The 27,978-nt window shown below is 38.9% G+C and overlaps 1 protein-coding gene across 1 annotated transcript; it reads left to right on the top strand.

Moving 5' to 3' along the window:
• Positions 1-1,977: 1,977 nt before the first annotated feature.
• LOC582180 lies at positions 1,978-24,447 on the top strand. The gene is made up of 11 exons (XM_030985395.1): positions 1,978-2,761; positions 5,405-5,752; positions 7,160-7,337; positions 8,012-8,144; positions 8,657-8,726; positions 9,562-9,702; positions 10,379-10,449; positions 11,204-11,362; positions 13,991-14,145; positions 15,979-16,100; positions 16,994-24,447. Exons 1-11 carry the CDS (start codon positions 1,996-1,998, stop codon positions 19,321-19,323), a joined length of 4,473 nt encoding a protein of 1,490 aa, XP_030841255.1. The 5' UTR covers positions 1,978-1,995; the 3' UTR covers positions 19,324-24,447.
• The last annotated feature ends 3,531 nt before the right edge of the window (positions 24,448-27,978 follow it).

Genomic DNA, 27,978 nt, shown 5'->3' with positions numbered 1-27,978 from the left:
GGCGCTCCGCGTGAAGCTGTGAAGAATGAGTGGTTCAGTTCAGTCCCACATAATCGTATTTTTGTTAGTAAAAGTTATTGTATTCAATTTTTATTTTTTATATATTAAATTTTGAGGAATAACGTTCTGCATCTGGCCATTGATTAGCCATATAAAAACATAAACTGCAGGCCAAATGTTAATTTTTAGTTGAATCTGGTTTGACTTTTTCCTTTGGCTTTGTGTCACTCACTCGTCATGCTCATGTTGTGACGCGACTCAGAGGAGACCCTATTGAGTTGACATTTGAACTGAGCCTCGACTCATTGAGGTTAATTTTGTGAAGAAATTGAAATTCAAACCTTAATTACTCGTGATCCTGAAGATGAAACTCAATAAATGTGGTGTCATATGAAAGAGCAGGTTTTTCTCCATATTCTCCATAGGGGGCCACCCCAAGAATTCAAAAAATATCTTGGTCAAAACAGCGATTGAAATGTTGTTTGCATCCTAGCTCCAAAATTTGCCACTTTCCTGAGCCGCGCCCCCGGGGCTTAAGTAGAGCTAGACGTAAGGATGATATCCAGGTGCTTTTTTTTCGCTACCCCCAAGGGATCATTTGGCCTAACAGTTTGAAAATACCCTTCCCACATTTTTGGAATCAGCTTATTAGGGAGGCGTGAGCTCCGCTCAGTCCAAACCATGGTTACATCGCGTAACATCTGCGCATATAGTGAATGAAAGTATGGATAGCCGTCGCACCATAAACCCCGGAAGTGAATACACGTTATAGTCAATGGCACTATCGCGGAGACAACGTGGCTCAAGCTGCAAGTTGCGCATGACATGCGTACGCTATGCATACGCTTGCATATCGGGCGTTACAGCTGTTTGGCTAAATTTAGAAAAACAACATAACTCTGCGTGTATGTCTTTTTTGTGGATTCTGAGCAAAATCCTATGAATATTGCAGCATTTCGAAGGGGCTGTATCTTTTGATAGAAACATCAGTGAGACTTGAAATTTGAAATGTATTATTCTGACTACATTTTTAATTCAAATATCAAACAAAAATGGTGAAAAACGATCCCAAATTGAAAATTGTATATTGTTCAGACACCCAACTAAAAATTGTACATGTAAAATTGTCCTTACTCTTATTTTTCATTCGACAGCTGATAAATGATGCGCACAGGTGCATTATGTGCATTCTCAAAACTTAAAAACCGTACCTCGCAAACGCACTGTCCCGGAACACGGATAGTCCATGGTGGGAAGCTAGTAGCGGGCTGGCAGTTTGCCAACGAGGCTAATGTGCTCATCGCAGATTTGCTGCGCGCAAATTTTATGGGACTCAAAAAGTTCACGGTGGAAAGGTACCAGGCTAGCTTTTTGCCAAAATAACGCTAGACCGGGTGCTGGCAAAATGAAAGTAACTACATGTACGACAGAGAACATCGTACATGTACAGTAGGTGTTCTTAACTTTTCAATAAGACGTTCTAAATTCTAATTAAGACTACATGTATAAAATAAATTAAACCAACAAACAAACATCGGTAGATCTCTAATAACTATACAAATGCTTGTTTATTTCTTCATTTGACATTTTGTTTTCTCAATCCATTTGTTCATGCGCGAGTCAATGCAATCTATGTATGACCTAACTTTTAACACGCAAGGAACGGGAAGCACTCGCGGACCTCGTATCAATTTCTTTGCCCCCCAAAAAATTGTTTTTGAAGCAGTGATGAAAATTGGCACTGCAATGCGTAGGATAAACACTTAATTTTCAGAAAATCGTATTTGTATAACTGTAAGTAGGCGTGGGTATTTTACACCCCAGATTCTTGGTAGATTTGCTGGAAAAAATCTTAATTTTTTTCAGTTTGGTGGTCATTTCTAGGCTAATATTAAAAAAGTTGAAATCTTACATGAAGGAAATGAAACATATTTACCTATCATTTAAATTCATGTTTCTTGCATCTCATCTAGATCGGTGCTAAATTTGGACAAAATGAGTAAATTCTCGGGAGTCGGTAGGGGGCTGTTTATGCAGCCCAACTCTACTGATCCTGAAGTCGGGAGAGCTTCATCACCTACAAACAAGGACCTGTTGTCCCCAGGTCCACCAAAACTTGTCTCGTATGAAGAAGATGATGATGCTACTGGGGAGGACAAGGACAGTTCTGAACATTTTGCTTTGCCTGAGGAATCTACGGAAGACAGCTGTGCAGGAGATGGGGTTACAGAGGAAGCAGCTAAAGAGCTTCCGCAAAGTTCAGAATGTGAACCTCCTCCAGACCAGAACTCAAATATGATAGATGATGCTGTTGAATCCAGAGAACCTGAAGTAGCAGACAAACCGGAAGCACATGTAGTAGACAAACCAGAAGATGCTCAAGCACCCCCATTGGAAGACCACACCAGTACCAGTGTGGATAATGATATCTGCGAGAGTGAACCTTCTGCTTCGCCAAATCAGGACAAAGCTCCAGAATGTGATGAGAATGTCCCTTCTGCTGTAGTGCCTCTCCTGGAAACAAATGAATCTATGATTGCAGATGCTGATGCTACTGAGGAGAAGGCAGAGGATGACAATGGTAGTAACATTGAGGGAACAAACGAGTCACCAGATGATCCAGCTCGGGTCACGAGTATTGAAGGAGAGACAGCCGAGCCAAAGTCTGATGAAGATGCAAAAGACAATGAGAACGAGTCAGCCACAATTGAAAGTGAATCTACTGAGACAAAAGCTAGTGCTGAGATGCCTGAGAAACCAAGTAAGTTACTCATTGGGCACTTTGTTGTTTTAGAAAATGTTTTTCATATGATTCAAGATTTTTTTGTTAAAGATTTGTTTGGTTTAATTTGCAAGTCAGGGTTTTTATGAACTTTTTACCATACATCTACTGTAGTGCTTTGCATATAAAACACATTAACCATGGACATGTATTAGCAGAGTTACTTATACACTGTAGATGGAAAATGTCATCTTGTTATTGCATGAATAGCAGTCAAACTTCCTGCCGCAGCATTGTCTTCAATACTGATTCAAACTGGGGAATCCCCAATATCATGTACATGTGTAGGATATGTCGCAATAACCCTAACATAAGATGCATACAAAGTGACAGATGTGACATCGAATACATTGCTGTCTGGGTTGTTTTCACATACCGGTAGTTAAAAGTTTGAATCAAAGGCACTTTGAAGAGGACGGGGATTATGTGTTGATAGTAGTGTTTTCAATGTGTTCATTGACATTGCAAGCTGCATGTCTTCTGTAGATATTCTTTCTAAATTGTTTACAGCACAAGCTTTGCATTTATATGTCACCTTACTTTGGAAAAGAAAATTAAGAAGGGAGGTATACTGTACATTACATGTACAGTATACATGTAAGTAATGTAACTGTAAGCCATGTACATGTACATTATTTGCCCACCATGTATTTTCCCGCCCCCCCCCCCTCCCCCCACTTAATGTTATTTATGGTACGCGTATGCTCGTTCCGTCCCTTTGAATTGAAAGCACCCCCCCTATCTCAGGACTGCCAACATTTCTGAACCCCCCTTTAGTGGGCTTTTCCTGCCTTGAAAAATTCCTGTTTCGCAATAATTGATTTTAAACTGTGTTCTAGGCCTGAGTCGGTACGGTCGGTCACACCGGATCCTGACCGTCCCGGTTTCGTTTTTTGGAAACCGACGCTCCGAAAAAAGAAAAAAAATGTGTAAGAAATTGCAGTTTTGGACACCACTAACATTAATCCACCTTAAAACTTAAGTATTTAATTTTTACCAATCATATTCTAGCTCATCCTGAATCAATCCGAACTGCTGATATAAATATGGGTTGCAAAGCAGTTCGCTGCATGGGGTTGCTAGCTACTGTACTGGCCGGGTCTCTCGGCAGGATGAATGAAACATTAATGTTCAAATAATAAAACGGCTTTCTAAAAAATACTTCTTTACAACATACCGATCTAATAATTTTTACAAGACAAAATAAATATTTTTCTTTTATTTTGAACACCGCATGTTTCTTTTAAAAGCTGAAAATTACTTGGTAATCACAACAAGTTTTGAAACTGATAGCTGTTGCAAGGCAAGCTCGATCAGACTAGTAGTCACAGAAAGGATGCACTGTGCACTTCATGAGCTGTAATGGTGCCAAAACGAACCCAACAGATATACGTAATCGTAACAAGAAAAAAATCACTAAAAACTACGAGAGCACAATTGGAAAGACAACTACTCAAAATTACCGCAAGCAGATACATAACTTGGAGGAAGAATACAATAGTTGTCCAAGAAAAGCCACAGAAATAGCAATATTTAAGGAGTTACTATAGTGTACAATTATTATCGAAATGGGCCTGCTACGATGTCCGTGTATAATTACGTGTTTAAATTGAGCACGAGGCTAGAAACAATATACCGCCCTCTACGGTAAAAGCAGTATAACAATATCTGCAACAGGCCCCTTTCGATAAAAATTTACCCAGTTACTCCTCGATTATCACAATTTCTGTGGCATTTCTTGGACGACTGTTGAATTCTTTGTCCAAGTTATGTATCCGATTATGGTAATTTTGAGCAGTAGTTGTCTTTCCAATTGTGCTCTCGTACAGTAGTTTTCAATGATTTCTTGTTACGATCGCGTATTTTTGTTTGAGTTCGTTTTGGCACGCATTACAGTTAACGAGGTGCACTGCGCATTTTTTCTGTGACTAGTCTGAACTTGCCTTGCAACAGCTATCAGTATCTAAACTTGTTGTGATTACCAAGTAATTTTCCGCTTTAAAAAAAGCATGCAGTGTTTAAAATAAGATATAAATATTTAATTTGTCTTTAAAAAATTAATCGGTCGGTATGTTGTAAAGAAGAATTTTTTAGAAAGCCGTTTTATAATTCTAACATTCATATTTTTTGACCCGATTCATTCAACCTTCATGAATCAAAATGGCGGCTCGAATGTTGTCTTTCTATTTTTTGCCCCAGTTTTTACAACTTTTAAAGGCATGATAATGGCACTAAACATAGCAAAACATGGATGAAAATAATGTCAAATGGGAGAATATACCGATCTGAGCCGAGCTATGCATGTGTTGATTTATTTGATTGATAAAAAGGTCACTTTTAAGGGACATACTGATGATATGCGCTTTTTATAGAGGCAAGTGACAAATCCTGCGAGCTGATTTCGGGACACCGGGTCCCGATCGGTGCGAGGCCGTCGGGACCCGGTTTATAAAAGTTCTGACATGACTCGGGCCTACTGTGTTCTATCCATATATGTTCTAAATATTTAGTAAACATAAAATTCTTGACCCAAAGAAAGTTTCTCCAACAATGTGACTCAATTTTTTTAGAGTAAATCTAAAAGAAAATATAATTTTTCTTTTTACCATTATCTTCTGCTAGAAATCCAGATTGCAGCAAACTTAAACTCAGGATCTCCCACGACGATGAGTCCGACTACCAGCCCAGACATCCCCCTTCTCCCTTCTCCGATGAAGGTACCCGGCGCTGGTATCCTGGGGCCAGCTCCAAATGCCCCTCTTCTGCCTAGGGGCCCTCCTTCCATGTTTCCCAAGGCCCTCCCCATCTCCATCCCGCCACCCCCAATGGACTTTCGGCTACCCCCGCCAAAAGTTGTGCCAAAGACGAAAGAGGAGCTGCTGCAAATGCTGACTGAGCAGGTTGGGATTATCCAGCCACCCGATGAGAAAGGGTCCACGGATCAGGGGCGAGGAAAGACAGCCTCATCAGGTAAGAAAGGGAAAGAAGCTTGCTATACTACCTTATTATAATCCTCCTCCTCCCCCCCCCTCCTCCTCCTCCTCTTCCTCCTCTTCCTCCTCTTCCTCCTCTTCCTCCTCTTCCTCCTCCTCTTCCTCCTCCTCTTCCTCCTCCTCCTTCTCCTTCTCCTCCTCCTCCTCCTCATCATCATCATCATCATCATCATCATCATCTTCAACATTATCATCATCTTGATCATTATTATCATAGTCATCATCATCATCATCATAATCATAATGATGTTCAGTATTTTTACTGGGCCAACTCCACATGAATAATATGCTCAAGACGTGAAAGAGCAGTAGAAAAATTGAAAAAACAAGGGATTAAGCATACAAACATTTATGGTCACAGAGGACTTTCGGCTGCTCCCCCCAAAAGTTGTGCCAAGTACAGAAGAAGAGCTGCTGCAGATTCTGACTGAGCAGTTAGGAATTATCCAGCCACCTAATCAGAAAGGGTCCACAGATCAGGGGCGAGGAAAGACAGCCTCGTCAGGTAAGAAAGGAAAAGAAACCTGCTGTGCTATGTAATGATAATCGTCATCATTCTCCTCCTCCTCCTCCTCCTCCTCCTCCTCCTCATCAACATCACCACCATCGTTAACATTATCATCATCCTCATCATCGTTAACATCATCATCATCTTTATCATTATCATAATCATCATCATTATAATCATAATGATATTCAGTATTTTTACTGGGCCAACTCCACATGAATAATCTCCCACATGAGCAGTAGAAACATGAACAAACAAGGGATTGAGCATACAAACAGCAACTGTACATGAAAATATCAATTCAACTGTGTCCAAAAAAAGGAACAACGTGAGGTGTGATGGGTAGGTCGTAGAGCACATGAAGTCTTTTATAGACGAAAGACTTCATGCATGGCTGATTGTCATCGAAACCGAGTTGAGTCTTTTGTCAATTCTGCATGTTGCTACGGCAAGCAGCCAGCGAAAACAAATTGGTTTGATAAAATTATGGAAATGAAAGCACTACTTTAAACAAACAGAACTTTGTCATTCCTTGCTCATTTTTCCTGATTGAGGTGTCATATGAAAGGGCAGAAACTCAACTTTCTAAAATTGTGAGTTTCTTTTCGAAATTCAGATACCGATCAGATTCAGATCATTTTAATCACTCATGCGTGAAATATGCATTATATGAGTTGCATCAAATGAAAGAGGAGGATCTAAGCTTTCCAAATATGTGTCATGTATTGATTATAAATGTGACTAAGTTATGATAAAAGATTGATAATTCTTGGTTTCTTTTTTTCTGGGACGCACTGTATATTTCATTCCTGTTAATGTGTTTTTCTAAAAGAGGTCTGTACTTTCCATTATCTGTTTCTGCCATGACACTTTCAGATGATCAAAACCCCAAGCAACAACCAAAGAAACAACAGTATCCTCAGAGGCAGCAGCAACAGCAGCAGCAGCAGCCAGGCCAACAATGGCAGAACTCTGGTAGAGATAACAACTGGAGACAGAAGACAGATCCTAATATGAGGATGCCACAACAAGGCATGCCAAACATGCAAAACAGGTAGGTCACACATTTTGGTGAGAAAACAATATGCTTCTAATCGCATTTGATCTAGAAAAGAAAAATATGAAACAATTTTAACTTACAGGGTGTAGTTCATATTTTTATGGAGTGCCAAGTGACGACCTTTCTGTTGTGTACAAATTTATGTAATTATGAATGTTAAAAGGCTCATTGAATCATCAATCGTTTAGTAGTTATGAAGAAAAAAAAGAATAGTGTATCTTGTTACATCATTTATATGTATAGGCGACAGATATATTTACACTGGGAACTATATTTGTAGACTTAAATGAAATTCCAGCTTTCCAGGTACATGAATTTCAAATACGAAACAAAATTCTACAAGTCACATAAGGTCATGTTACTTTTTAACTGTAGGTCTGATTTTCACAAAGCTGCGTTAATTTAACCGTTGAGTAGCATTTCCGACTTCTTCCCAAAATGTTCTGTAATCGGGAGTCTTAAAGCTCCCCCCTCCCCCCTCCCCCTTCTCATCGCAGTACATGTAAATGTTAATTCTATCCTATCTTTTGAAAAAGTACATTTTCAGTCATATTCTGAGACTGTGGTTAAAATAGCTTTCACATCACTTAACAAAATTACTACAGTGTTAGAATGAATATAAGTTTCTTCATTATTTTCCTATTTTTGACTTGTTTTTATGATTACAGACAACCTAATACTACAGGAAAGAAACCCAGCCCACAAGGTGGAACAAAGTCAGGCTTTTCTAACCTAACCAAAGATGAGCTGGAGAAAGAGTACCAGTGGCAAAAGTTCAGTGTGGAGAGGAAAATAAAAAAGGTAGGAATTCTGCTCCTGGGGTTTGTCAGGCCCCTTCTTTTGCGACATTGCAATGATCAGATATTGTGTGAGATGGAATGCTGATACAGGTGAAATATGATATTGTACATTGGAACTTTTTGTAGGAGGTCATTAAAGCGATACTAAGCTCATGAACTTTGTGCTTTAGCGTTCTGTTTATTGCACAGCGCCATCTCATGGTCAACTTGCCAACAGTGCATCATCCAATACCTAAGTTCCACTGCGCAGACAGAGGACTAAATGCAAGAACCCGTAGCACAGCTGGGAAGCAGATGACCTGAAATGATGCTAACCGGGAATTTCGCGGATGAGAAACCTAAAAGCCAGTTGTAAAACGGGTTGAATGCAACAAAACGTGAAATACGCTGCAGAACGTTTCAGGCAATCCGTAGCCGCCAGGAACATAATGTCAACTTAGCATTAGAGTGGTGGCTGATCACTGACATATATACTTGAATATTAATGCAATGTTTTTCATTTTTCAATTCCAGAGTCTGAAATCGATGAAGACGAGTTCTGATGAGGAGGTTATAAAGGAACTGCTTACCATCATTAAATATAGTGAGTTCTTTTGTAATTTGTGCTTGTTGGCACATTTGTTAGATGTTCGCTGCCACAATTTGTATTATGGATGCAAAGCGCAGTGCTAAAGTTTAATTGTACTTATCCATTTTCAGCCTCATTAACTTAATAATAGTATGAGATATGGAGGTATCGTGGTCTAGTGAATCGTATAGTTCGCGGTTGAGTCCCACCTTGGCAGTAATCAGTGTCCTTTGGCAAGACATTAATCTACATTTTCTCCCCCCCCCCCCCCCAAGGTGAGGTAAATGGATACCTGGCTGGAATTAATTCCTTGAAATACGATAATGGCAGCCATACTAAAGCCAGGAAAAAATTGTGAAGCGCCAGGAGCTTCAAGTTTGATAGACTTGGGCACTATGCAAGAACCCACTATTATCATTATTAAAATTTGATTTGATTAGGCTTGAATGGGAAATGGTTTAGCTAAATCTATAATGAAGTCAAAAAGATAGTTGTTTTATTTGCGTGGCACAGAAATAATTAAGAATGAAAACGACTAAACCGAATTTGAAAATTTGGGATGCTGTTGTGATTAAAAGTGGTGGGTGAGAGGGCTTGTTACTTAAAAATGCAGTTGAAAAGAGGGGTTTTCCCCCCTTTTTTTTGTAGTTGTGTGTTTTAATTGAATCAATACAGAATCACATTGTTTACAAATAATGTGAGTGTCTTTTAAATCTCAAGAGTATCACAATACATAAAATAAGATAAATAAATATCAGAACGTCAATGGTAACATGGTAATTTAAGATAAATATACCAGGAATCCAGGCAGCCCAGTTGACAAGAGTTTCATTTTGCTGTTTTGCTTCAGATCCGTCCAAACTGGCCAACTTTCCGTGGCCCAAGGAACAGTATGTTGTCTTGGAGAAGCTAATAGAACATGCCATTTTGAACGTAGACAATGAGGAATCACTTCAGAAGAGGGTTGCTACAATCATCAATTCATTGCAAGGTAAGAAATATTACATTAATAATGGGAGATATACTAAGATAGAGAAAACCTGAATGACGGGGGCATCATTTTCGACTGCGCACAGTCGAAGTTCCATCTAGTTTCAAATTGGCAACAATATTATTTGTCTTGAATGCTTCATTCTTATATATACCAAAAATATACATGAGTAGCAATTTTGTTGAAAAGTTGGGGGAAAATGGCAAAATTTGATTGAAAAACAAAGATTTTGAACTTCTCAACGTTTTGTAAATGTAAGGATTTCAAAAGCTAATTTTTGTATTTGAAATTCCTGGGGTCAAATACAATGTGGTCATGCAACAAAAGTGGACAGAATATGGGCAGAACTTTGTGCCTTTTCTTTTCATGCATCTGGTATATATTATTGGGGCGGGGGGGGGGGGCTCTGAATATAAAATTACTGAGCCACACTACAGAAAATGGAATGCTTGTCCCAATGGTTGAAAAGATCATTGTCTGCTGTAAGAGACAAGGTTGAATTCTGGTTAATGTGAAGAAAAAAATTGTGACTTTTGTCATTATGTCAGTTTGGAAGAATTATCCCAGTAGAAAAGTCCCCTAAAAATGAAGTTGTGTGACTATTGCTCAAATTTGTCTTTAGTTCTTCAGTGATAAAGGTATAAAAAGGTAACGATGTGATATCCCTTCTTTGTAGATATGCATCCACAAGGATTCAAGGAAGATCTGAAGAATGCCATACTGCATGAGCAAGGAGAGTATATTCAGGTAAGTGTAAGGGACTTCACTTGTAAGTCAGATTACATTGGAAAGCATGTTTTTACATTGCATTTTATTCTTATTTTAGTGCCTTGCTGCCAGTTCACAATTCAAATTCAATACAACTACATAATTTACTAAGTGCCTGGTTTCTTTATTTTTCCCTTTCCTGTTTATCTTTTCCTTATTTTTTTTTCTTCTTCTTTTGCATGGAGGCATGTTTGGGGGGATGGTCAGCCTTTTGGGCTTATTTTCTCTATCTTGTCTAACTGTCAATAGATAGTATTCATTCTTCTTGTAAGTTGTAAATTGCAGGCCATACGTGGGACAACATGTGCATTTGACCCGGGTTTTTTTAGGTGAAAAATGTATAATTAAAACATTGTCCTTTTAAATTGTGAACACCATATTGTATGGAGACAGTTTGGACGATAATAACAGTATTTACACTGAAATTAGGTCAAATAATGCTCTATCTTGTATTGTTATCTGTTGTATTGCTTTATTGTTTCATCATTTTACCTTATTTTGTACTCTTGATGGATTTATACCATTATTCTGTCATGAATATATTCTGTTTTGTATATTTTATTGAAATTTAATAAAAATTTAATGGAATTAAATTGAATTCATGTATTTACAGATTGACGTTATGTTTCTTTTACAATATTACATTCCATTGAGATATTTTATATTTGTTTTTGTATGCATGTCACTGCAAGTATTTGATATCCGTATATCTTATTTTCTTGAACCGTTGTAGGGAAGTAGCAGTGAGTTTAGGAGAAATCAAGCCAGGTCAGCGGGTCATTTCTTAGGGGAGCTCTACAACCTCTCCAGGGCGTCGAGCACAGAGTTCAAAGCCTCTGTCCAGTCTGTAGTTGCCCTCACCCTCAAAGATTGGATCAAGGCCCCAAATGTGGTACGAAAATAAACATTTTTTTAACTAGTCTTATACTAGTTATGACACAGTTAAGACACATTAATTCAAAATTTCTTTCGCTGATTAATTAACTCTGTTCACTTTGATGTGTATTCCATATCTATTGTAATTTGTAGGTTTATTTGCACTTTTTTGTTTTGTTTAATATGTAATTGTTTATCAGTCTATTTTGTTTGTTATAGCGCCTAGAGACTTCAGTCGTAAGCGCTTTATAAGTAACGTTTTTATGCCTCCGTTACGAAGTAGCCGGAGGCATTATGTTTTCGGGTTGTCCGTCCGTCCGTACGTCCGTACGTACGTACGTACGTACGTCTGTACGTACGTACGTCCCGTTCTCGTGATCGCGTTATCTGAAGAACTGGTTGATGGATTCCTGCCAAACTTTGGTCATGTATGTATCTTGTAGAGCCGATGAACTGATTAGATTTTGGGGTTACGAGGTCAAAGGTCACAGGGCTCATTATGTATGCAAAACGAGCTCGTGATCGCGTTATCTGAAGAACTGGTTGATGGATTCCTGCCAAACTTTGGTCATGTATGTATCTTGTAGAGCCGATGAACTGATTAGATTTTGGGGTCACGAGGTCAAAGGTCAAAGGTCACAGGGCTCATTATGTATGCAAAACGAGCTCGTGATCGCATTATCTGAAGAACCGATTGATGGATTGCTGCCAAACTTAGGTCATGTATGTTACTTGCAAAGCCAAAAAACTGATTAGATTTTGAGGTCACGAGGTCAAAGGTCAAAGGCCACAGGGCTCATTATGTATGCAAAACGAGCTTGTGATCGCGTTATCTGAAGAACCGATTGATGGATTGCTGCCAAACTTAGGTCATGTATGTTACTTGCAGAGCCGATGAACTGATTAGATGTAGGGGTCACAAGGTCAAAGTTCAAAGATCACAGGGCACATTATGTATGCAAAAACAGCTCGTGATCGCGTTATCTCAAGAACCGATTGATGGATTCCTGCCAACTTAGGTCATGTATGTTTCTTGCAGAGCCAATGAACTGAGTAGATTCTTGGTTCATAAGGTCAAAGGTCATGGGCTCATTATGTATGCAAAAATAGCTTGTAATCACAATATTCTGAAAACCTGTTAATGGATTACAATTGAACTTGAATTTGAAAAATTTCTTCTGTTTTGGTTTGTAAAATTGCTCTATGACGGAGGCATCATTTTCGACTGCGCGCAGTCGAAGTTCCATCTAGTTATTATTATTATAATGATGTCGGGTAGATACCTCTTTTGTACTTCAGTGCATGCTCCAGTGACAGTCTCTGTGGTCTCTTTCCTAAATCTTTCAAGGGCACAATTCAATCTTGAACCAAACACTATGCCTAACCCTAAACCTAACCTATGATAACCCAAACCCTGTTCTTATTTCTTTGATGAAATAAAGCCTATAGCAAATGTAGGGGTTTCTCAAAGATTACAAAGTATTGAAAAGAATAGATGGGCTAAAGAGTTTAATAATAATAGATATGGTGGGTTCTTGTATAGCGCTCATGTCACTCTAGCATTACAAGGAATTCATTTCTGCCAGGTACCCATTTACCTCACCTAATGTCTTGCCAAAGGACATGGACCCAAAACTATGTGATCCACAGATTGGAGACATAGCCACCAGACCACCGACACCTCCACTCTTAAAGGGACTTGGTAACATTGTTCAGATGAGAGAAAATGGTGCTAACAAAGTGACTTCAATGCTAGATGGTACAATTAAAGATAATCTGAAAGTTTGAGTGAAAACAGACCATTATTAATGATAAAAATTGGGAAAAAATTATCTGATCGATCCCTGAATTCTCCAAACGATATTATCACAATTTAATTACATTTTAGGTGAATGTCAATCGTCACAAAGCAATGAATTGACTCTATATACCATTCCAGACATTTAAGTGTTAAAACATTTTTTAAAGCCTGTCTCATGTCTTATTTTCTTTGAAAAATGGTCGGTAAAACTCAAAAATGGTTGGGAAAATTTAATTTTAGAGGTAGTCACACAGTGACGCCTTCAAAGAAAATCATAAATATCTTTGTGGTTTGAGAATTTTTTCAGTATGTTTTGCATGTTAGAAGGTCAGTACAGTAGAAGGAATATAATAGGTAACATTTCATACAAAACCTACACAGTTTTTTCATCATTGCTCAACAATGTTATCGAGTCACTTTTAAAGAGAAGGTTGAGTTGGTGAAAAATAATTTGTGAGCATTACTCATTCTTATTATGCAAGTGTGGAAGAACATCAGTTAAGACATGTTCCCTGAAAAGCATGGCTCTTCAAATGCCTTCATATTCTAAATATGCATGTAACATCGTAAAAATCGGGGGCCGGTTTTTTACGCCACGTGTTCATGTAGTCCCATATACATCTTTCTGTGCAAGTGTTTGTAACTTTACCAAGACTTGGCCAAATTTCTTATCATTTTGATGATTCCAGAACCTTGCAATACACACAAATTCTTATATGTAGGATAATCAACCTTTTCTGGTCGGTTCCACACCGTTTCTTTCACAATGCAATCGCATGACCAGAACTCAACTTCATCTTTAATAATGTTTGAAAGCATTTTTCCATGTTTGTTCAATTACAGGCGGCCATCAGTGAAGATAGCAAACTTCTTCTGGAGGTATACGCTCAGTGCTTGGAGGAGTTTTTGGTCCTGAACCTGAGGGATAATGATGAGCACCTCAAGAAACAGGTCGTAACGTTGCTGAAGGAAGAGATTCTTAGTACTACAAGACCAATGTAAGTCAACGGCCCTGTAATATAAAGCTTAGCAATCAATTGTGCAATTGATTGATTGTACAATTGATTCAATGATAGCACGATAGGTTTTGGTGTTCAATTGATTGATTGATTGATGGCACAATGAATTGATTGTACAATTGATTGATTGATGGCACAATGAATTGATTGTACAATTGATTGATTGATTGCACAATTGATTGATGGCACAATTGATTGATTGTACAATTGATTGATTGATTGCACAATTGATTGATTGATTGATGGCACAATTGATTGATTGATTGATGGCACAATGGATTAATTGTACAATTGATTGATTGATTGATTGATGGCACAATGAATTGTTTGATTGATTGCACTATTGATTGATGGCACAATTGATTGATTGATTGATGGCACAATGGATTAATTGTACAATTGATTGATTGATTGCACAATTGATTGATTGATTGATTGCACAACTGATTGATTGATAGTAAACTTGATTGTAAAATTGATTGAATGATCGTACAAGACATTTTTTTCTACCATGCCTACCTTACATAAAAGTTCCCATCTAAAAAGTGATAACCAACGGCTAAAAGTAATATTCTATGGCTGAGATGCCCTTATGCATATCTCCGGCGTGTACAAAATTGAAGGAGCAATGAAATGCATGCAGTTTCAAATAGCAAGGACATCGATTCGAGCACTGAGACGTGCATTATGCTGTTTGGCTGCGCTTATATACTGTGTCCTTTAATGCAAATGATGTCTCCCATGACTGCAATTCTTGGAATTTTGAACCATTTATTTTATTATTTATCGACTCTATTATAGTATTAATGACTGCTTTGAGAGAAATAGTTGTTTTATTACGCTCAAGGGAAGGTTAGAATTGTGCTATTCCCCGAGGCTTGCCGAGGGGAATAGCCCAATTGTAACCTTCCCGAGAGCGTATGAAAACAACTATTTCTCGAATATTAAAGCAGTCATTAATACTTTTATATGCCAAAAAAAAATAGACTAAAAAATAAAAAATAAAAAATAATTTACATTTTTGTCGAAGACGGGATTCGAACTCTTGCGTACAACAAGAGGTGTACGAAAAACCAACGCTTTGACCACTCGGCTATCGCGCGCCGTTAACATGCTTGGCAGTTTTCTCCAATATATACATTAAAATGGATTGAAAACGGCTCCGCGTGAGGGATGCTTCGCAAAAGCTCCATGAAACGGACCCTTCTTTTACTTTTGCAATGCATATTGGCACGAACTTAGATCAAGATCTATCGGCAGATGTTGTTTTTTTTGTTTTTGAGAGTTAATTTTCGTCTTCATGTCAACAATGCAAGATAAAATTGTCGGTAAGATCGATCGAGATTCAATTGTATTGAAATTGCCGACCAATTTTTCGCACACGTATGGTATCCTCCATCGCTCAAACCATTTTTTAACATGTAAACCTATGGGGTAACCATGGAGACTGACCTATTTTTTTAATAACCATGGTTATTAAAAATATTGAAATGTTTTAAGCATGGTTACCGGGAATTTTACAGGAACAGTTGAAGTTTATGAATGCAATTCGACCAATCAGATGGCTGGATTTCATAAGTGAGGTATATAAATATGTATATTGTAGACCTGTTTATAAAACAAATGATTCATGTTTTGAAGCTCTTGCACTCGTTGAAGTAAAAATGAGCCGGATTATGAACTTAACAAGTTTCATTCAATATCCGATTGTGACTTTACTTGCATTGAGTCCATATTCACTAATAGTTGCTCAAACACAAATAGATTTATGCATTTGGCTTGATGTGAAACCTCTCTTCTTGACTATTGCAGTGAAGCCAAGACTCTCCTGCTTGATACACTGTTCAAGCTTGCCTGCCATAGTTGTACTTCAAGGGTACCAGCTGAAGCTCAGAAGAATCAACAGGGCCTAGACAATAGAGAAACCAAGATATGTAAGTATAGAAATGGGTTTTCAGTATGAACTTTCCTATGGATTTAAGCTATTTTAAATAGATGGTTTCTGTAATATGCCACCTATGTGCATGAGCAGAAAAAGGTCATCTGTACAGCAAAAACCAAAATTTAAAAAAAAATTGAGGCTCATGCTGGACACATGTTCATGAAAGTTATGCACTCATTATTTGTTTATGCACTGATGGTACAATCTATGGAACACAGGCAGAAGTAACCTTCTCAAGAGGGCAAACAAAAGGTATTCATTCAAAAGCACATCCATGAATTTGACAGTGACTATATTTAGAATGCACAAAGGGGGACTTCTACATGTTTGAAAGATCTATGGATATTTGGGGGTCATTTGTACGTGTGGTATCTTGAAGGGGGTCTATTGTGATACATGTGTCAGGATAGCAATTATGGAAGACTTGCTTATGATTTGTTATCACATCCAATAATATGTATGTTGAAAATGTCATTGCTTTTTAAAGATCAAGATGGTTAGGCGGTCTTCTATTCTTGCATGTAAATACAAATCTAAACAAAACTATCAATGTTTTTAACAGTATGTTTCTAGTCCTATTGTCAAATCTATGGCCTCACCTGTAGGGCACCTTAAAGGTCTTTCCAAATTGTATATAATGCTCATCTTGTTATAGCTTCGATTTTTGTGAATCAAATTCCTTGTTATTGGCCAATGAAGAGTTTGACTTAATCAGTGCATAACTTTGAAAGAGAATTTGAGTAGTGCAAAGGTTCTAAATTACACATTCTCATGTTACAAATAATAGGGAAATAACTTTGGGAATTGTATATGAGCAGTATTTAGCCGTGTCCAGAGTGAAAGTGCCTGTGTAATACATTGCTATGTTTTGTCTTCTTGTTTCAGATTCTGGTTCATCAGAGCCCTCTCCTGGTAAAACAATGTCTTATAATCCTCAACAACCAAAGACACAACCTATAACCCCACAGAAACCAAACAATCAACACGATGTTAAACAGTCTCCACAGCAGCATCAACAAAGGAAACAGCAGCAACATCCACCATTGTCAGGGTCAAAGTTCACGTCTCCCCCGCCGTCAGGGTTGTCACAGGTTCAAGGGAGGTTCCAACCTGGGCAACATCCGATGAACTTCCCGCAGGGCGGTCCTGTAAACATGAGTACCCCACCTCCGAACATGAATGCTCCACCTCCAACCATGAGTCAATCAGGACATAATATACCTCGGTGGCCAGCTGCATCTCAGGGTCCTCCTCCAATGCCAAGCTCGATTCCAGCTGCATCCACGAGTACGGGAGTGGTTCTTCTGAATCAATTGCAGCAGCAGATACAACAGCAGCAGCAACTAGGGTATATGAACCAGAGTATACCTGCATCGATGCAGACACCTCAGGGACCTGTTCCTATCCCTCAGGCTCAGATTCCCCAAGGTGGGAGCCAGAGACATTCACATGGTCTTGGTGCTTCTATCCAGATGCTTCAGCAAGGTGCATTTCCAGACCCCCAAGGTATGCCTTCTCAACAAGTTCTAGGGAACATGGTTCCTCAAGCACCTAGTATTCCTCCATCACAAGCCTCCGGTATGTCCTCTATGATGCAATCTAATAGCCAAACAAATCCTCATATAATGTCAGGTGTGCCTGGACAGCAGATGATGCAGTCTGGTAATGTCCAAATGATGCAGTACAGCTCAGCCGGAACCACTCCAGGACACCCTGTCCAAAGTTCTTCTCAATTCCTTCGCAACCTACCAATGTCTGTAGCACCGCAGATGAGTACCTCTATGAACTATCAGCAGCAGGAAGATTTTGCCAACCAAATGGGACAAATGATGTTATCGGGTTCTGATCCCTGGCATCAATCAGGGGTAGGGGTTACCCAGGCTGTAACAGCACCCATTTTTTCAACAGCTCAAGGCATGAACCCTTCTGGACAAAGGCAAGAGATGCTGTCTGCTCCACCAGGCAACCCTGAGGTACAGTCATCCCAAGAAGATATGTCAGGTCAGCCGTCTTTCGCCCAATCTGCAGCGAGTGGAAGATTTGTCCAGAATAGAATACCTGAAGCAGCACCTAAGCAAAGTTTCCAAAACAGCGATGATGCAATGCATGGTGTTAGCCAGTGGGGTGTGTCTCCTCAAGGTTCTGCCTGGCCTGACAAACTTCCAGACTCCAACCAATTACCCACCACGTCTCCTCCATCCTTTACCTCGCAAAATCAGAACCCTAATCAGTGGTCTGCTGATGGTCGCAACGTAAAGTCACCGGAAGCAGTGAGTGACACACCTTCTCAAGAGCCTTCAGCTTCAGGGTGGGGAGATGCTAACCAAGGACCGCAAGAATCATCCCAACAAAGGTTAGGAACGGATGGATGGGGATCTTCTAATCCAAGTCCAGGTGTGGGTAACTGGGGTGCAGAACCTCAGCCAACTGATAGTTGGAATGGCCATGCAACATCCTTTCCTGGACATCAGACAGGCGCAGTGCAACACAATTCTGCAGAGCATCCAGACATGGGTCCTCGAGGCTTCCAGAATCAACCAAGAATGCCAAATCAAGCAAATGCTGTAAAGGCTCCCCCAAAAGACAAATATGTATTTGAAGAGAGTGCTAGTTCTGTGAGTGGATACCAGAGGCCAAATGTGTACACTCTCCCTTCAAAGCACAAAGAAGGTTCTCCTGCAGCAGAGGGCGTATCCTACAATGCCATGTCAGAACTTGGAAGCTACGGTATCGGTCCTGGCAACAGCTATGAAACCTCGTCATATGGAGGTGCATACACGGCCATAAGGGACGGAGGAGGCTATGGAGATTCTTTTCCGCCAGAAGGTCAGAAAGTGGGAAACTTTGTCTTGCTACCTGAGAACACACCACCCCAGAACTCTGCCTCCCCTGACCACTTTGAAATCAGTGCCATCAGAGATTGCTTCATGGATGAGGAGGAGATCTCGAGTTACGAAATGAACGCTTATCAGAATCAGATGAGGTTTCGGCAGCAGCATGGCCAGCCTAACTGGTCGCAGTTTGAGACGCAGAAGGAGAAGCATGTCCCCAGTGCCTTACATGGAAGGTCCCCGAGGGATACCAGCCAAAGAGGTCATGGGAGGGGAAGCCTCCTTGTAACCAATCCCTGTACAGCCATGCCTCCGTTCCCTCCTGCCCACCCACCAGGCAGCAGGCAACCACCAATCAAGCAGAAATACCAACCAAGGAACTAACTCTGCAGTTACTCTCCAAAAACATTTTTAGTTAGTGTTCTTTTGCAGCTGCTTGACTCCTCCTCGCTATACCAATATTCTGTTCCTCTATTATTTGTAAGTATCATGTGCTCTTCAGAAAAGGTGTTCCGATAGTGAGGAGAATGGAGCATGATCTGTAACTGTCGTTTCCATGGAGAAAATGTGTGCCTTTGTGGATGACAATATGTGGCCATGAGAGCTACATGTGTCATTGGGTATTGGATGCTTTAAACTCAGAGGAAAATCATTGAAATGTTTGGAAATCATTTTATATTGAGTGAATGCAGTAAGTAGTTCATCATTAGAGATGAAATTTAGGTACATGATTTTAAGAATGATATAATGGTATAACATTTGGTGGACCAGAAGTTAAAATCAAGGTCAGCCAATTCTAACTTGATGTCGAAAAGGGTAACAAATGCATATTTCTTCCTCAAGCTGTGATTTGGCTTCTTTTTTTTCTTCTTTATTTTTTGAGTGTGATGTGGTTGCCATAGTTTTGTAGGGTGTAGTAGTAGTAATAGGAGTTGCCTATCAAAGGAAATTTGATCATGTTAGGCTGTGTAAACAAAAAATTGCCAAATATGTACTCTATCACATCATATTCAATACACGTAGTGAAAAATGCCAATGTGAGCTGCATAGAACTTTCATATTCATAGTCAGCACATGGTCACCTGCAGTTTGACCTTCCTATAAACCAAATGGGATGTTGATTTACCCATGATGACATAAGTGAAAGAGCTATAGGGGTTGCCAATTTGAGCTATTGTATTAATGTCATGCCATCTGTGGTTTCAGGTCCTAGCCCAATGGGATATTGGTGTACCCTCGGGATCACAGACAATAATAGGAGTTGCCAATTTGAGGTTAATATGATCATTCACATTCGTCATCCACATGACTATGGTTTGACCTTCCTCGCTGAACAAGGAGAAATAAGTGAAGGCCTTAGTTCACTGGGGAAAGTTTTGATTTATTTATCTTGCTATTTAGGGCTTATCGTTGAACAAATAAACTTGGTGCTGACGGAAATATGCCTCATGCTGTTCAGGGATATTAGATTACATGGGAATAATTAGCTGCTGTCAACTAGTGCTGGAGAAAACTTGAAACTCGATCCTGTAATGGTGATGTTGCAAACCATCTTGGAAAGTCCTTATTGGCAAAGAACGTACAAATCTCAGGTATTAAAGATTTTTTGAAAGAAGGCAGTCTCACCTAGAGAGAAGTTTTATGTTGACTCTCTGACGCAAGATGCAGCTATCCGTATCAGTAATACTGAAGGTTGATAAAGAATGATCAAGGAAGTTAACAATCCAACTTTCAATTCCTTTCCAAGTTCCATAAATTGCTGTACAGGGTTAGATCTTTGTTTCCTGAATTCCCAGGCTTTCGGTAATGGTAATTAGGTCGCTATAGTCATCAATGGAATTATAGATAGGAGAAATGCATAGGAGAAAGGTGATATCTTTAAAGTTGTTTGGGTATCCAGAGGTCATCACTGTGATGTTTCTCCAAAGAGTGGTCAGAATGGAAATAGCTACCTATTAGTGCAGAAGTTACCGAGAGGTAGTAGAAAAGACTCGGTGTAGTCAGCTGGTAAGCTGGAAAAACTACAAGTATGTTATCTTGTGCCTAGTTTAGGTACAGGAAAGTTGACAAAAGTTTCCTGTCTGAAGACAGCATCAGGTTGTTGCTGTAGCCTGAGTCAGAAGTTTTTAAGGTCTTGCAGTTTATCTTTCGTTTGATTTAAGTTCTGTACATCCACAATCCAGAGAAACTTTCTTATAATATATTACTACAATGAGAGATGTAATGCGTTTCCACAACGACCCAGCGAACCATTACAACATTCCAATAACTATATAAATAAATGTATTTTCAAAGATTCCTAACAAAAACTCGTCATTACAGATACATACAACATGAACCCTTCCTTGATTGTGACTATCTGTGTGATGTTTACCATTCGTGCATAGAACTATCGCAAACGTCCAGATTCCATAGATACAATTGAATCGTTTGGTTGCAAGATGAGATGTTTTGAGGCGAAAGATGACGAATGCTCTGTCCGCTGTCTTTGAAAGAGAAAACTCCATGACTGACCTTGATTTCCTCTCATTGACATCCATGATAAATGTGATGATCATTAGCACAATATTTCCATAATTAGATGGTATACCCGAATGATGACCCATATGCCTTGAATCGCATACAAGCACTCTGTAAGAATGATTGACTCGTGCAGCTAACGAGGAGGATGGCCTTGTATGCACTAATGGCTTGGGATGATGAGAGTTGGTGGGTTATACCAGGTACTTTAATTGCAGTGTTATGTCAAATGGTTAATGATCGTTGATTGTCATTCACATAGAGAGCTTCATGGCTGTAGATGGAGGGTAAAATGTCTGGGTAGAGGTGATGGTGCATAATTTGAAAAGTGTTCACTTAGATTTGAGAATTGTTTGGAGTGCAGCTCAAATTCTTTGTAAGATCGAAACCCATCTTGACCTTTCCATCAACATGTCTTGCTAGGCTAGTATAGTGGCATTACTTCTGTGATGGAGCTGTTGCCATGATGGTTAATTCCTGGAAAGGAGGTCATCTCCTGGGGTTCTGGGGTGCTTTTCCTAATTGTTCTTCATGCATAGAGGGTGATTTTGATTGCCATTCAGTCAACAGGGGTGAAGTGTCATGTCTGCATAAACTAGGGGCCCATTTTCAGTGGTGTTCAAGAGTTTTGTTGGGATGTTATCAAGAGGGGTGCTTTTGCTCTCCCTCTGCTCCTCCCCAACTCCCACCATGTCCAACTAGCACAGCTCTCTTTGCCACACAATGAATTCATGGAAAGGAGGTCATTTCCTGGGGTTCTGGGGTGATATTCCTACTGGTTCTTGATGCATGAATGGTGATTTTGATTGCCTTTCAGTCAACAAGGGTGAAGCATGTCCGCAGAAACTAGTGGCCCATTTTCATTGGTGTTCAAGAGGTTTGTTAGAATGTTATCAAGAGGAGTGCTTCTGCTCTCCCTTTGCTCCTCCACAGCTTTCACCATGTCCAACTAGCACAGCTCTCTTTGCCACCCAAACCCAACTCATAACCTAGGATGTGTGATCTGTAATTATAGAGGATTGTCAGGATTCTCCTAGGGTTACCCTTTGGTCTCTTGCTCTTCCACCAGAGTATGTGGTACAAGTAATGTAGCCTCTGCAGTAAGCCACCAAGTGCCATCTTGGAGGGTTTGTGTGCCGAGGATATTTGTAGTGCTGTTGCAATCATAGTGGAAGCTCGCTGCTTGAACTCATAAGATGGTAGTAGTTTAAAGCTGTCTATTAGTGGCTGTAAGGAGGAATCGTACTGACTTACATGGAGGGTCTAGTATGGAATAAAGCTGTAACTGTAATCCCTCTCTGATCACAAAGAAGATCCAACAGATTAGGATTTTAAAAACATGGGGTGTCGTAGCACATGGATGGTGAAAGCTCGCTACTTGAATTTATAAGATGGCAGTATTGTAAAGCTACCTATAAGTGACTGTACAGAGGAATCGTACTGACTTACATTGAGGGTAAAGTATGGAATAAAGCTGTTACTGTAATCCCTCTCTGTGCTGTCAGTGTTGAAGGTCAAACAGATTTTGTCAGGCTGTCTTACTGTAGTTGGTATTGGGGAAGTTCTCTCCTACGATTTATTACAGAACTTGAAGGAGGGGCAAGTGGGCAGTTTGCCCCTCCAGACAGATTTGTAACCAAGAAAAAGAAATGCACACACGCTAGTAGTAAGCAGGTTAGAAATCATTGTAAGTCAATCAACGCACAAACTGCACATGTAGACATATTTTCAAGAATCACCATTTCTTCCTCAAATAAGTCATTTTGGGTGATGCCCCCTCCCCCCACCTCCTGCAACACATTCCAGGGCCATCTTTACTAAAAGTTTATGGAGCACAGCAAGTCAATTATGCTTTGCCCCTCCTGTGGCCAAAGCCTGGACACAGCACTGATAAGCTCTCAAGGGTCAGGTCAGGTCAGGTCATGGAGTTCCCATTAGTTCACTTCTACATACAATCACTATAGGAGGAAACTGTTTTGGTGCTCCATGTTTTTGTCCTAGGAACAAGTGCATCTGATCTTCCAGTGATTGAATAGTGCTAGAGCTCCCTCATAGTTCAAGATTATGTAGGAATGATATTTCCTGCTTCACTTTATGAATGGATAGATAGTCTTGGGCTCATGTCAAGATCTTGAGTGCATACATCTTCAGGAAATCCTTCTACTTCATATAATAAGGCTATCTTTTAAAGATGATTTAGATTTCTGGGACATGTCATGATGCAAAAAATCTTTTTTTTAAAAATATAAATCATCCAAATTTGCAATGAATGTTACAAAGCTCACAGGAACGATGCGTAAAAAGTAACTAAGGCTGTGTAATATGCAAATTGATTTGAGAGCATCCCCAATGATACTGAATTTTAAAAAAAGACCTTGCACCACACATGAACATTTGTGTTAGTCTGACATAACCCCATAATCATTTTGAATTTTAGTTTCTAAATAATCAATTAAAAAAAAAATTTTAAATAATTTTTTGAATACTGTTTGTGTTTAAATGAAATGCGGTTTCATTACTAGAATCAGTGTTACCTTTAAACCTGTGAGTCAATAGCTTTGGCTTATAGTACCTGTAAACAAACTTGACATTGCCCACACTGTGTCAATGTCTCCTGAGGCACTAGCCCTGGGGTTGCTCAGAAACGCCCCTCCCCAACCCCCGAACGACCTCAATAAATCCCCACCAAACCACCACCACATCCTAGGCCTACCACTTTCCATTATGTTCATTTTCCTGCCTTTCCTAGTGTGGGCGTTCATGTGAATCTTGATTTACGATTAGTGGTAGAGTAAGGTTTCCTTTGGTTATGTTGCTAAATCTTAATTTCAAGGGTCAGAGGTCGAAGGCTCCCATGTTGGTAAAGGCATTGAGTCTGAATAATGTGCTATAGCATTCAAAAGATTAACCACATGACCCAGGTCGTATGCTCCCATGTTGGTAAAGGCATTGAGCATGAATAATGTGCCATAGCATTCAAAAGATCAACCACATGACACATTAACATTTGGGATTGTTGCCTAAATAAAGGAAAGTACCAAAAACCAGTCTGCCTAAAGGAAAGTTGCATAAACCAGTTTGCGTGCGGCTGCGAATGAATGATTGAGGGTACTCGGCTCTCCGCAGGCTTGTGGTCGCATTAAGTGTCATAAGCACAGAGTGTTATTCGCATCAGATCCTCTTGTGTTTTCCCCTCACTTAGAGTAATTACATTATCATTTTAAGGGGTTATTGATTCGTGTATCATTGTGTTAGCTGTGTTTGTATGGCTCATCTATCACCTTCGGGCACTGCCAATAATGATGCCTGTCGTCTGTCAAGCGTTAGACTGGTGTTAAAGGGAACCAAAACCTTCATACTAAGTTACTTTTATTGTAAATTCTAAGATATTTGAATAAAATCAGTGAAAATTTGAACAAAATCAGGCAAGGAATGAGTAAGTTAAAGCTTTTTGAAATGACTAGTCACTAGAGGGCGATATTCAACTTGATGCATCATTTGTGGACATGTCTCCTTGCCTTTTGTACTTCAAATTTCATGTTTTTCCTTCTTTCTTGTGATTGAGATAATCTACTCCCCTGAAGGCAAGGTATAGAATGCAAAATGATATTCTACTTCATGAAGTCAGATCAAGAACACAAATATATACGAAGAAAACGAAAGAATTGTGAAATTTGAAGTACAAAAGGCATGGAAAGTTGTCCAAAAATGATGCATTAAATTGAATATCGCCCTCTAGTGACTAGTCATTTAAAAAAGCTTTAACTTCATTATTCCTTGCCCTATTTTGTTCAAATTTTCACTGATTTTATTCAAATATCTTAAACTTTACAATAAAAGTAACTTAGTGTAAAAGTTTTGGTTCCCTTTAACCACTTCTTATATCCATGCTTTAACTTATACTTATTTGCTCTAACGCATAGTTAATGCCCTCCTGGCACCCATCAGATGTTGTACTTGTTTTTATTCTTTGCCAACTGACTTGCAGCTGAATTATCTATCCATAAGTAGATGTAGTACATTTGTATATGACATGAGTGTGATCTTATGTAGAGACATTGAACCCAGTATGCTCTGAGAATTCTTTTCCTTGAAACGCAGTTTAAAAAAAAATATTCTGTCAGCCGTAGTGTATAAATCAAGTACGGCTTAGTTTCCAAGAACTCTGTCTTTATTTACTTCACCACTGTTGACACAAAATATGATGGGATCAATTTCTAGGTTTGATTTTATACACACTAGCTGTACATGAATATTTTTAAGGTGATTGCTTTTGCTTCATTCCAATTTTTGCCTTCCCAGATTTTGTTTATTGTTGCTTTATTTCAGATCAAATTCTCCCCCAAGTTGTGTTCCGAAAGTGTGCACCAGTCTTCATGGGTTGTAGCTTTGTTGGAGCATCCCTAAGTGTTATTCATTGCAACAAATAACTGGCTTTCAAATACAAATATAAACAAAAAAAACAGTAATAGTAAACACAACAAAAACTATACACTGTATATAAAGGTTGTGAGATACTGTACATTTGAATAAAAAAGGGCACTAGATGTATGTGGCCTTTACAATTAATGCAATTTCTTGTGTTCAGCTTTTTAATTTTCCTCAGATGGTAAGAAAATATGAGGGAGCCTAAGAAAAGAAATCTAGAGAAACTACAACTGTGTGAATCCTAAACAAGGGTGTACAGCAGAAAACAACAACAATAACAAACAAACAAACACTCAGGAATGGGGCAGGGGGGGTGGGTCTGGAATGAGAAATACAGAGCAGAGCTGAAATGATGAATTGCAAAACAACTCTCCTGTGCTGGTCTCGTTAAAGACAATGCACTTTAAGGTCATGGACAAATACATACTCTTGTCCATGTATTGATCATTAGCTCGAGGCCAGGGCCAAATACATAAAAAGCGCTACCCGTAAAAATATCAGCAACTACACTTTTGTATGTGTTGTTAGTCATCACTTATCAGTTATTATGTTTTCTAATAACTTCTCTCTCGGTGCATCCATACATCAAAAGTTTGTTGAATGTTTGTCCTTTTTGTGTTAGCTTTTTACAATTGTAATGCTTTAGTTATGCAACCTTTATTCTCAATAGATTTTGAATTCATTTATATTCAGATTATGACTGTCTTTACTTTCTATATTTACTTGAAATACTGAATTTGTTTCCTCCTACTTCCTAAGATTTGATGACCTTAATCTTACCAGCTGTACTTGTATGAGAATGAGAATCTGGATGAACCTACATATTCATATTTCATAAAATGTAGTTAGTTGTTTATTTATTTGAGGCAGTAATAGTCTATAAGTCCTTCATCTGTAAAGTAACTTGATTTTTTTAAAATTTGTTTTAGTTATAACATTCAGCGGGTAGGCCTATCCCTATTTTTATTGAAAATATTGTTTTCACAAAGAGGCCCTGAGAGTTATGCTTTTCTTGTATAATAAATGTACTTATTACATCTGTATACAGCCACACACACACACTGTATATTTAGTTCATTTATTTTGCTTTGAGGTAGGAGACAAAGTAAGAAATTATTAAAAGCTGACTCGATATATGAAAGATCTATCGTTCATATTTAAAAGAAAATCGATGTTTAAATATAAGGGTTTTTTAATCAGTGGTGTAAGAAATTCAAATTAACCTGTTAATTAACTTCTTCAAATTAGATAAATTCATCATGAATATTGATTATATCTTAAATCTTTTTCATAGGACATTTTGTGAGTGCTGGGTCGTTAAGTATTCACGCCATGAAACTTATGACGCCAAGTTACGATAAAATACCCTTTAAATGTAAATCACATCTGCATGTATATGTATATGTGCGTATACACTGACTGTCCAGAGCCAGAGGGGCGTTATTTCTTTGTTACATCATCAATGCCCTTCTGGCTCCAAACAGACGGCATGTATAAACATGAAGTTGCCGGAAATATGATTGTGGTTAAAAGTTTTTTAACGTTTTTGATGAAGACTTCAGGACTGACATTTTTTTTCCTATGGTGGTATGCTAATAAGGGTATATTCTTAGATCAAAAAGTGGGAGGGGTCTGCCATTGTTATGTATGACCGGTAGTATGTAACTTGTTTAGAGAAGGCATAAGATGTGTAAAGTTTATTATGAGTTTTTGTGTGAATTATTCTTTACTTTAGTTCTGTCTGTGTCTGAGCGATTTGGTTTTTCTCTTCTTCCCGTTTCTCTTCTACGTTTTGAATATTTATTGTTGTTGTTTTCAAAGTATGAAAATGTATGATGTGTTTTTTAATTTATATTTGCATGTATTTGATGTTTCCTTCATTCTTACTTCCACTTTCTCTGGCTCTCACATTCGTGATACCCTCTATTGTCTCTTCCTCTGGATCTCTATATTTCTGTCTCTCATTGCACCCCCCCCCCCCCCTCTCTCTCTCTCTCTCTCTCTCTCTCTCTCTCTCTGTACCTCATTTTTCTCTTTCTCTATCCCTTTTCCGCTTTCATCTATCTTTCTCTCCCTCTCTAATTCTCTTCT

The sequence above is a fragment of the Strongylocentrotus purpuratus genome, unplaced genomic scaffold, assembly GCF_000002235.5.
Source record: "Strongylocentrotus purpuratus isolate Spur 01 unplaced genomic scaffold, Spur_5.0 spur5_scaffold_15, whole genome shotgun sequence".
Lineage (NCBI taxonomy): Eukaryota > Metazoa > Echinodermata > Echinoidea > Camarodonta > Strongylocentrotidae > Strongylocentrotus > Strongylocentrotus purpuratus.
Note: the sequence above shows the minus strand (reverse complement) of the source record. Positions and strands in the feature narration are given on the sequence as shown.

What these genes read in the sequence shown, in the direction of transcription:
- LOC582180 (XM_030985395.1), top strand. Translation starts at nt 1,996, where the DNA reads ATGAGTAAATTCTCGGGAGTCGGTAGGGGGCTGTTTATGCAGCCCAAC. An exon ending in CTTAGTACTACAAGACCAAT is followed by an intron (nt 14,146 to 15,978) that starts GTAAGTCAACGG and finishes TGACTATTGCAG; the next exon opens with TGAAGCCAAGACTCTCCTGC. An exon ending in CAATAGAGAAACCAAGATAT is followed by an intron (nt 16,101 to 16,993) that starts GTAAGTATAGAA and finishes TTCTTGTTTCAG; the next exon opens with ATTCTGGTTCATCAGAGCCC.